At 38.1% G+C, this 12,606-nt stretch overlaps 1 protein-coding gene across 1 annotated transcript in view; it reads left to right on the top strand.

The window, feature by feature from the left end:
• RYR2 (ryanodine receptor 2) overlaps positions 1-12,606 on the top strand; it is a 544,943-nt gene that overhangs the window by 392,066 nt on the left and 140,271 nt on the right. The window contains exons 64-66 of the mRNA XM_047088668.1: positions 5,821-5,881; positions 7,346-7,584; positions 9,246-9,327. Of these exons, the coding sequence (XP_046944624.1) occupies positions 5,821-5,881; positions 7,346-7,584; positions 9,246-9,327 (382 nt within the window). The remainder of the gene's footprint in view (positions 1-5,820; positions 5,882-7,345; positions 7,585-9,245; positions 9,328-12,606) is intronic.

Raw genomic sequence — 12,606 nt, 5'->3', positions numbered from 1 at the left:
TATTACCTACTCTGTCAGGAAAACCTTCCCCAACCTCCCTGATTTTAGTCCCTCCCCCTACTCTTAGAACATTCTGTTCACTCGAGTACCTGTCCTCCATGATGTCCCCAGAGTCACATCCCTGTCTGGCACAAACCTCTCGGCTCACTGAGGGCTTATTGTATCCAAAGCCTGGCACATAGTAGGTCTTTTATCCATGTCAGGTGACTGAAGGAATGAACCAACTAGGTCTTGCCTTCAGGAAGCCTACATTCCAAAAGAGAAGAGCAGACACTTAGAACAAAGAGATAAGGGCTCTTGATTTGGAATTTTCTTACATTCAGAATAACTGAAATTTTACCTTTTTTTTTTTTTTTTGGCTTATGAGATGATTAAGAAAAATGTATCCAATTATCCCACATTTCATTAGAATCACATATATATATTTTTTTATTTCTTAAGGTGTCCAAGAAACCACTTAGGGCACTTACACTGAAGAGGAAGTAATGCATAATTAATGACTATTCAAACAAGATCATTAAACCCAGCCAACCTCGATCCTTTCACCTAGAGGAACTATTTGAGAAGGCACAAAATAGTTATCATTCGGAGGCCTTTTCTACTTTCACACTTTCTGGTAAATTGTTCACGTATTAGTGAGATAGCAGATTGTCCAGAGAGCTGGAGAGTTTCCTAATCTGATAGCGGAGACATTTTTAGGAATGCCTGGAATCAAGCAAACCCTCCAAAATTGAGCATAGTACTCCAAAATTTCTTCTGGTTTGTCCTCAGTGACCCTAGAACCCAATGTGGCACGTCATTAATTTGACTCCAGTATTAGCCGCAGGGATATTAAATAGGGTAAGTATTGTCACATATTTACTTTTTTTTAATTTTTTTTAACGTTTATTTATTTTTGAGACAGAGAGAGACAGACAGAGCATGAATGGGGGAGGGTCAGAGAGAGAGGGAGACACAGAATCTGAAACAGGCTCCAGGCTCCGAGCGGTCAGCACAGAGCCCGTCGTGGGGCTCGAACTCACGGACTGTGAGATCGTGACCTGAGCCGAAGTCGGCCACTTAACCTACTGAGCCACCCAGGCGCCCCAGTATTGTCACATATTTAAAAGAAGCAGTAGTTCTTGTTAAAATGTTGGGTTTTCTCCCCCCAGGAAGAGATGCCTGATTTAAACTGCCGTGTAAATCTTAATGTTATGTTTGCAGAGTTTCAGGAGTAAAGTGATACAGTAGATTCTATCAGTTGGTATCTCTCCCTGATTAACAAATTAATGTGTTAAATTTACGTTGACCCATCTGTTATCTCCCCAGCCCCAAAACCCATTCAAGTGTTTAAAATGAGGGCTGCTATCTTGTTATCAGGAGATATTAGAAAACTAGTACATGTACGTATTATCCCTAAGAAGGTTCAGATCGTGCTTGTGTTTAATGGGACACATAATGAAAGGAAAATTACTTAAAGCACTCAGGGTCTCTGAGGATAGTGCATATCTGAAAATTGGACATGTCATTATGCTGGGAATTTAATAGTTCAGTTATGCGCAATGTGCTGCTTTTGCTGAGTGTTGTTGAAATCACTAAAATATTGTTAAGGTCTTTCCCTAGAGTAACAGTTCTGTTGTCTCATGACAGTATACATAGCAAAGACAAGAGTTTCCTGGATTTAACTTGTTTTATGTGCTATATAAAAAATAACGCATTTCTTGTGAAGAAATAGGTGAGAAACGACAGAATTAGAGACCTATCATGAAAATAGTATCAGAAAATAGTATTAGAGCGATACAGATATTTCTTTCCTTTGAACATACCACTTTGAGAGAATGTACTTACTTTGGGGTAAATAAATAGAATATGTAATTATCTAAAATATATTTTCAGTTTAACTAAAACTTCTCACTAGGTTAAAGTTTCAATAATTTTATTCTGTTCAGTGTCACAGACTTCGGAAGTAATGAAGTCATTGGCCCTTTTCAGTCTCTTTTTATCCCCTCATAATTTTGAGAGAAATTTGTGCCTCTAGCATAGTTTTATTTCACATTATTAATGAGGATTCTGCCAAGATTAATCGTTTCTTCAAAGAAGCGAACACAATGAGGTATTGTGTCAAGAGCCATGGGAGACAAATGAGGATGAAGAATAAAAATTAGAAAGTCTGTCACTGCTTTCCCAGTGACTCGAAACATCAGATTACAAAACAGAAGCAGGACATCACACGTCAGATTTTGAATAACATTGAAAACTCCTGATTTACAGGAACCTTGTATTAAAAGCCACAAAACAAATTGAGATTAAGATACAAAAGGAATATTTTGACTCTAACCTCTTTTAACTTTGTTGTTTTTATTTAGAGAGTTGTCGTGTTTTATGAGTTGGTACAATCATTGTAAAAACCAAACGCTTGCTGTCTCTTGCTGTCAGATTCAGGTATAGATTATGATTTTAGTTATGTACCTTTCATGCTTACGCACTGATGGGAACACACAACCTCAGAGACAAGTAGGCAACTAACTCATGGGTGTTTCCTTAAGTGTTGGTCAGTTACTGACCAAGGAAAGTGTGTTCCCTTTGAAGACAAGGGAAGCAGTTCAGACCTTGAAAGAGCATAAGCTGGAAAGTATCAAACTTTTGGTTTTTATTCTAGTCCGAGTAGTGAAGAAATTACATGTAGTTAAATACATGAAAATACAATCATCGCTTTAGAATTTTATCATCTTACTCCACTGTCACTAGCCTTTCCTGTCCTTACCGATAGTGTGATTGACATTTCTGGTGATGGTGATCCAGAGAGCCTTCAGAAGGGCGGGGTGCACGGGGTTCTTATCTTATTTAAAGTTCTTGCTACATGCTTTATCTCTTCAAAACTAATCATAAGCTAGGCCTCTACCCCTGCTGGTAGAATTGATGCTTTTGCTTGGTCTGCCCAACAAGATGTTGAAGATTCAATTTGTACTTTTTCTACATTCCTTAGGGGCCTCCCCCCACCATTTTTTTTTTTTTTTTACACGGAGATGTTTCCATTCAAAGTTATACTGCGTCTAATATGGAGTGTACCAAAATGTGACAATTCCCAGAGCTTATGGTGGGTTACTCTACAATCACAGAAATCTCCCATACGCCCTATGCATTTTCCTCTGACCCCCAGAACTTGTCTGGCCACTGGTACTATTTCCTATTCTTCACAGCCCACAAGATTTAACCGAATACCTGCTGTTTACCGGACACTATTCTCGGGGCTGGCCTACACCAGGAACAGAAATCCCGCCTCACGAGTTCATAATGAATGGAGGTTTGCAATACCCCAGCCACTCCTTTGGAAAAGGCTCAAAGTACAAACACTGGTCCTCTATACGAGGAGACAGCAGACTGGAAGGGAAAGGGAAAAAGAACTGAGTTTTAGGACAAAGAGTGAGGGGCCAGCCTCTCTGACTTGGGGCTAACTAATAACTTCCATTAGAGTCTCACACGTTGCCTTGTGTCCCCTCTCCCTCCTGGGCCTTCTCTTCCTCATTTTCTGGGCCGTCTCCTCCTTATCTTTCACACTTCCAAACATTGGAGGCCCTGAGACCTTTTTCTTCTTCTGTATTTATGCACATGCTGGCCAATTTCATTCAGGCCCATGATTTTTCGAAGTATCTGTATGCTTGTGGGGCCCAAATGTGTAGCTCCAACCCAGCTGTGTTCTCTGCACTCCAGATGTGTGCACCGGCAGCCTATTCTGCCTCTGTACCTGACATTAATAGGCCCATCACGCTGAACCTACCTGACGCAGATTGAGCTGCCCCCAGCTCCCTCATCCCGCTCCTGTCTTGTGCTCTCTCTACATCAGGAAATCTTACCACCGTTCACCCAATTGCTCACGCAAGTGCTCACCCAATTTTGGAGTTGTCCCTTGATTCCTATCCGTCTCATTTCACGTTCAGTCCATAAGCGAAGGCTTAAAATGAATTCTTAACTTCTTCACTGCTGGTATCCTAATGCAAATTCAATGTCATTGACTGTAGCAGCTTCCTAACCGACTTGCACTCTTGCCCTTCCAGAGTTTCGCACAGTGTGAATTAGTCCTTTTAAAATAGAAACCAGAACCCTTCCTGTTCAAAACCTAAAGATATTTACTATTGCACCTGAAAAAAAAAAAATCAGACCTCTTGCTCTAATTGCAAAACCTGGCCAGTCCCCTCCTCTCTACCTCATACCCCCCTTCTTTCCCCTGAATCTTGATCACACATCAGCCACCTTCACTGCCTTACGTGGAACACCAGCTTCATTTTCTGCCTCAGAGCCTTTGCACATGCTGTTCCCTCTGCCTGGGCCCTTCTCCCAGGTATAGGCATGATTTGTTCATTCAAATCTCTGCTCAAATGTCACCTTCTTAGAGCCTTGTGACCACTCACCTTATTACCCTACCCAGTTGCTCTTATCCCTATTCTCTGATATATATATGTGTGTGTGTGTAACTATATATATATAGTTATATAATTAATATATATAAATATATACTTTTTACTGTAGCCTGGTATTAGGTTCGTATTGATTTTTTTCTTAATATTTTATTAACTGTGTCCTCCATTAAAATGCAAGTACCATGAGAACTCTGTTTCACTTATAACTGGAAGTTTCAGAATGCCTGGTATTTGACATGTATTTATTGAGTGAATGAATAATTAAATGAGTAATACTTCATGGGCTGCAGTGAAAGCCCTACTAATCAATAGACAGGGACATAACAAATTCTGCCTTTCTGCTGATTTTGTCTTCATTATTACCAGAAATTCTGAGAATCAAAGCACGAGATGAATGGGACATTTTATCAAAGAACTCAGAGTCTAGCAATGAACACCTTAGTTTTCTTTTTTCTTATGTATATCATATCACTAAACTGTCTTATCCAGATTCTAAGGCAGTTGTTAATTTTCATATATATTAGGATTTTTTTTTTTTGGCCTAAAGAATGTAACATACTCAAATGTTATTAAAAATGTACATTCAGACCTCAGGACCCGGGAAATGACTCTATGTATTATAAATAGGGAACTATAAAATGAGGAAGCAATAATGGCAAGCTGTATTGTGAGTGGCCAAATTACTTTGTAACTTTGGATTCCTCATTTTATTTATTTGCTATTATGTATCTTCATCACAAAGTCAAATAGGTACAGTAATTCATAATTCCTATTTCTGTACTTTCTGGTAAAATACACAGTTAAAATGGGTGAATGTCATCTTTCAAGAAAAGCCATCCCCATTTCAAATATCTGAGAAGGGTAGGATTTAACTTCTTCAGCTTCTGATGCTTATTTACGTGATAGTTTGGTGGCTCGTTTTCACCGAAGGCCAAAAACAACTTGGGCAAAATAATTCATCCTAATGCAGCTGAATGGAATAAGAAAGCAGAGACGCTTGGGTAATTGCAAAGGAATTCAATTTATTTATGGGACTTTTAGCCCATCTCGTTTCATAAAGGATATGAGCTGATTTTAAAAAGTTGATACACATTATGACTTAGGAGGAAGATGAGCCAATATGGGGAGGTGAATGTATTTGAAGAATTCAGTTAAAACACTTCAGCCTGGCACAGTGCTTTGAATGCTTCTTGAGTATGTCAGCTATTTGATGAAACATGCTTTATTGCTTTTCTACTTACATTTGCATAACCACTTTCGAGCAGAAAAACCGCATGATTTTAAACTTGATTATCAAAAAATCTTGTTAATTGAGTTACTGTCGGGTTGTACTGTTGACTAATTTTTGGTACACAAATATTACCAGAAAAGGTCGCTGAGAAATCCTCCGGGCAATTTATATAGCATTTTGTTTGCTCTTTAGGAAATGATGCCACATCAATTGTCAACTGTCTTCATATTTTGGGTCAGACTTTGGATGCAAGGTAAATGGATACGTTTTTGTCTAAGTGAGCATAGTAATGCTACACTTAAAAGAATATTTTTTTTTATTAAAAATTTTTTTTAATGTTTATTTATTTTTGAGACAGAGAGAGACAGAGCATGAATGGGGGAGGGGCAGAGAGAGAGGGAGACACAGATCGGAAGCAGGCTCCAGGCTCTGAGCCATCAGCCCAGAGCCCGATGCGGGGCTCGAACTCACAAACCGTGAGATCGTGACCTGAGCTGAAGTCGGATGCTCAACCGACTGAGCCACCCAGGCGCCGCTACACTTAAAAGAATATTAAGACATTTCTTGTCTCTTGATTTCAGTGTTTGGAATTGTAATAAACACTTGTGGGTGAAAACGTATTTTGTAAATTACTAATAAATGGCATTCTGTTATTTTTGTGATCATATATATATATATCGTTATTTAAATTTCAAGCAATGTCTGTAGCAGCTAGGTATGTAACTGAAGGTTGAAGCGGGAATGTATCATGTCCAGTAAAGATGATGGTAAGCTGCAACTTCAGAGGTCTCAGTAGCTTCTAGGTGTGGTAACTTGTGTTCCACACTTGTGGTAACATTTAGCTTTATAAGAACATGAGCTTTATTCTTATTTTACAGATGAGCGAAGTGAAGCTTAAGATTGCATAGTAAGTGTGGAAGTAGGCCAGTTCCCAAGTCCGTGTACTTTCTACTCTGCCCTCCCAGCCACAGGACTGGAAACCCAATCGTTTGCCTAAATACCAAATCCGTGTATCTCGCAGGAGTGATTCAGCCTTCAAGTCATACGTTTATTTCACTTATTATCCAGGATAGATCTAAATAAAAATTCCTCCATGTCTCCTACAGAGAATATCCCATGATACTCTCGGGTTCTTTATTTCTGCCTTTAAAATTTTACTTGAGGTGTTTTGCATAATAAATGAAAAAAGTAGATGCTATTAGATCCCTTCATTTCCTACTAGAAATAGTGGCATTGGGGGGTCACTTCTGTACAAAGTTCAGCCTTTAGAGGCTCATTTAGCTCATGGCTACACTTCACTCCTAAAACATTTACATCATTTAATGACTTGCTGTAGCAGGGATTCAACGTTTCTTTCACAGCCGTTGCCTTAGAAACCGTTTCGGTTGTGTTGGATTTGGGGATTAGCTGGCTCAAAACCTGTGTTTTGCTCATTATGAAACAAATACTCAAAATTGCTAGAAAATACAGAGCAAGAGCACTGCCTCTTGATCTGGGCCCTCATTAAGTTGACAGTGAAGACATTTGGGAAAGGTTATGCATTCACGGAGCAATATATTACTGTAAATCCAAGTACGTTGAAAAAGTTTATTGAGGGTGAATTAAAGTAATTGGCTGAGTGAAAGTCACGGATAAGTAACCAAAGTAGAAGCATGTGTTACTTCTATTCCACTTGGTCCTTTTGCAAGGTGTCTGTTCTCCCTTCTCTAATTGCTAGGACTGTCATGAAGACTGGCCTGGAGAGTGTTAAAAGTGCGCTCAGAACGTTTCTGGACAGTGCGGCGGAGGATCTGGAGAAGACGATGGAGAATCTCAAGCAGGGCCAGTTCACCCACACCCGAAACCAACCCAAAGGTGTTACTCAGATTATCAATTATACCACGGTGGCTCTGTTGCCAATGCTGTCATCATTATTTGAGCATATTGGCCAGCATCAGTTCGGAGAAGATCTAATATGTATGTAAACCTATTACTTAGACTTTCACTATCTAATAGTACAATGAGAAATTGTAAAAGCCCCATCAAGCGCTGCTTATCCATTGAAATGCACTCTTTTTTTTGCCCCCAGAACATTCGGTTGACATTTGAGTTACAGAAACCATTCTTAGAGAGGTATATCACTGAATCACATGCATTCACAGAAGCGACCAGGAAGGTAGTGGTGGTGGGCAGTCATTTCCACCTTGTTCAAGTGCAGGTTCCAAATTTTGCTGCTTCTCTGTTCCCTCTTCCCATGGAATTTTTCTAATGCAGTTTGATCACGGGATGTGCAACATTGTTTTCCAATTACGTCTGAGTCAGTGCACGTTGTTCTACAAGCTGTAATTCTGACAAAGTCCGTGGCTAAACAATTGGCCTACTACAGTGGCTCACATGCTTTCTATTTGTAGGTTTTGGTCTGTTTTTATGGATTTAATCGGCTATTTTTGCATAGATTTCCATAATTATTAAAAATATCCACAGAATGCTGATAGCAATGCGAAACACAATGATACGTGACCTGTCCCAATTTCCGACTCTCCTACTGATGTTGAGCGTGAGAGATGTAAGCCCTTGTTAAGTGGGTCTTAATGACATGCCTACTCAGACTCTCCACCTTGTAGGTCTCCCAGTGAAGTACGGCTGTGTGTGAAAACCACTGTGTTACTCAGTGGATAACACAGCCGCTACTCGCAGCACATGTCCTTGAACCGTTGTAGGAGCACTGCAGTGCAGTGTGGACACGGAACCAGGTCCGGAGGACAAGGATGATTTCTCCATTCATGTCATGGTATATTCTCCAGGAAATACTAGAAGAGTTGGGATTAGAAATCCAAGGTTCTTAGATTTTTCTTTCTTGCCTTTTAAACATGCCTTATCGGATCATAGATCACCTATAAGGTTTTATTTTAGTTTCTGGCTTCTCTATAAGATTGGCTTCCCGATGCCTTGAATGTCAGGTCAAAAACAAGTAACTCATGACCTCCTCCACCACTCTCATTATTGTTCACTTAGGTGTTAAAATAAAAGACACAGTCTTTATATACCTTCAAAACAGGAGACACAATCTGCCTGACCTTCCCAAATATTCTTGTGCTTAATTTTATTCTTGAAGGAATCCTTTTTTCTTCCATCTACAGAAAAATTATTCTTAAAATGTTCCTGAGAATGTTCCGAATAATTATAGTACATTCCATAGAACGCTTTCAGCTCCTTAAAGAAACGAATTTTGTTTGAGAAATAATTTTTTATTTCATTTTACATATCTATTTGTTCTAATTTTGCTTTAAAAACAATTTTTTTTAATGTCTGTTTATTTTTGAGAGAGAGAGACACAGAGCATGAGCAGGGGTAGGGCAGAGACAGAGGGAGACACAGACTCTGAAGCAGGCCCCAGGCTCCAAGCCGTCAGCACAGAGCCTGACGTGGGGCTCAAACTCACGAACTGCGAGATCATGACCTGAGCTGAAGTCGGACATTTAACCGACTGAGCCAACCAGGCACCCCTAATTTTGATTTTTTTTTAAAATGCTAAAACATAAGTATGCCCTCAATATGGAATTTTGGTTTTATTCTAAAATTTCTTACGACAGTGTATAAATAACAAGTGTTTTTGTTCTGTTTTTATTTTTCCTTAGTGGAAGATGTACAGGTGTCATGTTATAGAATTCTGACTAGCTTATATGCTTTGGGAACCAGCAAAAGTATTTATGTGGAAAGGTAAGATTTTAAAACTAACTTTGTGTCAATATCTGTTTCAGGTGTTACAACCATTTATTTCAAGTCTTTGCTTTATCATTTTTTCCTTAGTTACACACTAAACAACGAGATCAACATATTGAATTCCTTGGGAGTAATTGAACAATCTTTAAGAAGCTAAATTTGAATTGATACAATAAAAGTCGATCAAGTTATGTAAAAAAAAAAAAAAAAAAAGTAAAGCACTAATGGTGAAGACCATATTCAATGTAAAGATTAAACAGAGCATTTATGAGTCTAGTTTATGAAGGAATCTGCTAGAAGAGTTCCTCATATGTATCTGAAAAGCAAATTAAGCATGAATATAGGCAGTTATTAAAACCAGCTTTCTTTTTCATGTTTTCGCATTCAAGATGAAGAGATCTTCAGATGATGTGGACAGGTCAAGTTCAGGTGTCCCACTGAATTTTAAAATAAGAGGTCACTTGCAACTTCAGTAAAAAGATTTCTGTGAAAAAGAGAAGAAAAAGACGGCAGTTTTTTTAAAGGCTAGACTAAAGAAAATGACATTCGGCGAGAAGACTGATGAAATAAATCCGTGAAAGGATATTCTAATGGAATAATACTGAAAAGTTGTAAATTCTCCCCCAGTTAATCTACTACGATACAATTTCAAGCAGAAATTTGGGTTTTGGGGTGCCTGGATGGCTCAGTCAGTTAAGCATCTGACTTCCGCTCAGGTCATGATCTCATGGTTCATGAGTTCAAGCCCTGCATCGGGCTGTGTGCTGACAGCTCGGAGCCTGGAGCCTGTGTCTCCCTCTCTCTGCCCCTCCTCTACTGGCATTCTGTCTCTTTCTGTCTCAAAAATAAACATTTAAAAAAAGTTTGTTTTCTTAAAGTTTTTTAAGAAATTTGTTTTTTATTGAAATTTGGGAAATTCATTTGAAAGTTCATTTGAAAGAATGACTCACAAGACTAGCCAATAAAATTTTGAGAGAGGAAAAGGTAATGCAAGAGTACTCACTCATCTGGCCTACCAACTGTTAAAACTTATAAAGCACCAATAAGTAGGGGTGCCTGTTGGCTTCGTCAGGTAAGGGTCTGACTCTGGGTTACGATGTCACCACTCCCGAGATTGAGCTGACCGTGCCGAGCCTGTGTGGGCGTCTGTCTCTCCCTCTCTCTCTGCTCCTCCCCTGCTCATGCTGTCTGTCTCTCTCTCTCTTAAAATAAATATTTTTAAAAAATAATAAAAAATAAAGCATCAATAATTAAAGTAGGGTGGCAACTACATAGAGCTAGAACAATTAGTCCATATAAAAGGACAACTGAGTTCACTGTGAATATTTTTTACCTATATTTTCTTTAACACATATTTTATTAACTTTATTTTTTTTTTTTTATTTTGAGAGAGAGAAAGAAACAGAGCACACAAGCAGGGGAGGGGTAGAGGGAGAGGAAGAGAGAATCCTAGCAGGCTATGTGCTGCCAGCACAGAGACTGATGGGAGCTCGAATCGCGGACCATGAGATCTTAACCTGAACCAAAGTCAACAGCCGGACGCTTAACCGACTGAGCCACCCAGGCGCCCCTACCTATATTTTCAGTTAATCTCTTTTCGTATGATTTTTAGGGCTTCAAGATATTTTATACTGAGGGAGTTTTATAATTTATTGTTACCTCATTTTTGAAAAATGAATTTTTTTTCATTTCCATAAGTAATGTTAAATCTCTGTCCATAGTTTCCTATTTATTTATGTATATATATTTAAATATATGTAAAATCTATATATATTTAATTTTATTTGTTTCAGTTATAGTTATAGTTTAGTTATAGTCTCAGTTTAGTTATAGTTCAGTTTAGTTATTTATTTTAGTTACAGATTAAAGAATAGGCATATATTAAAGGATCATGATAACATCTCACTGTCTTTCCAGAAAATTGATTCACTTGACACTGTCAAGTTTTACAAGAAAAGCCTTGTTTCCTCACATTTTCCTCATTTCTGATTATTATTCTTTTTACTATTTAAAAATACAATAGTTAAAAATGGGATCCAATGTTAATTTCAAAAAAAAATTTTTTTTTAATGTTTATTTATTTTTGAGACAGAGAGAGACAGAGCATGAGCAGGGAAGGGGCAGAGAGAGAGAGGGAAACACAGAATCGGAAGTTCGCCCCAGGCTCCGAGCCATCAGCACAGAGCCTGATGAGGGGCTGGAACTCGTCAACTGCCAAGATGGTGACCTGAGGTGAAGTCGGACGCTTAACTGACTGAGCCACCCAGGCGTCCCTCCAATGTTAATTTCAAATGCACTTCCGTAACTCCCACTTCTCAGCCATTGTTTTGTGTTTACTCTGCCATTTTTCTTTATTTTATGAATTGCCTTTCATATCTCTTGTCCATTTTTCTATTAATGTGTTATTTTACTGATTAGTAATGAATTTTATCTATTAAAACCATTTTATTTATAGCAAATATTAATCTCTTGCCTGTTCTTTTTCCCATCTTTGTGACTTATAGCATTTTCATAACTTTATAGTGCTTCTATATGAAACTATGTAAAGATAGTATCTTATGACCTGGGAATTTTTTTTTTATATAATCTGTCAATTATTTCATGTGTGTTTATTCTTCTTAGTTTAATATTTTTAGAAAAGTGATACCACACTCATAACAGCTAGAAGTTAAAATATTTATCTCTGGGGCACTTGAGTGGCTCAGTCAGTTGAGCGTCCAACTTCAGCTCAGGTCATGATCTCGCGGTCTGTGAGTTCGAGCCCCGTGTCGGGCTCTGTGCTGACAGCTTGGAGCCTGGAGCCTGGTTTGGATTCTGTGTCTCCCTCTCTCTGCACCTCCCCCTCTCACACTCTGTCTCTCTCTCTTAAAAATAAATAAACATTAAAAAAAATTTTGTAATGAAAATTGGAAGATGAGTAAAAGATATCTTGGAAAAAATGAAAGAGTATCACTGTACTAAGAAAAATGTAGGTATCTTAATAAGCATCATATAAAAAACCTGCTATTTCCAAAATACGAATAATCACAGTTGGTCTGAGAATTACTAATTGAATCACAATTTTAAAGTAAATTATTAAATAGTTCACATATATTATTAATAAAACAAAAGGACTTGTCCAGTCAGATGTAAGAGAATTCATTACTTTGGGGTCATATATGAAACATTTTAGGCTATTAAATTCGTAAATAAGTATATTCTCATTATTTTCAAACTTTTATTGAACTCCTATTATGTGTCAGAAATTTTGCAATTCTGCATCCCAGTTTTCAGGTA

The sequence above is a fragment of the Lynx rufus genome, unplaced genomic scaffold (assembly GCF_022079265.1).
Source record: "Lynx rufus isolate CCGP_SWC_20201006 ecotype Redwood Valley unplaced genomic scaffold, mLynRuf1.p SCAF_25, whole genome shotgun sequence".
Lineage (NCBI taxonomy): Eukaryota > Metazoa > Chordata > Mammalia > Carnivora > Felidae > Lynx > Lynx rufus.
The sequence above is the reverse complement of the archived record's forward strand: the minus strand, read 5'-3'. Positions and strand labels throughout refer to the sequence as shown.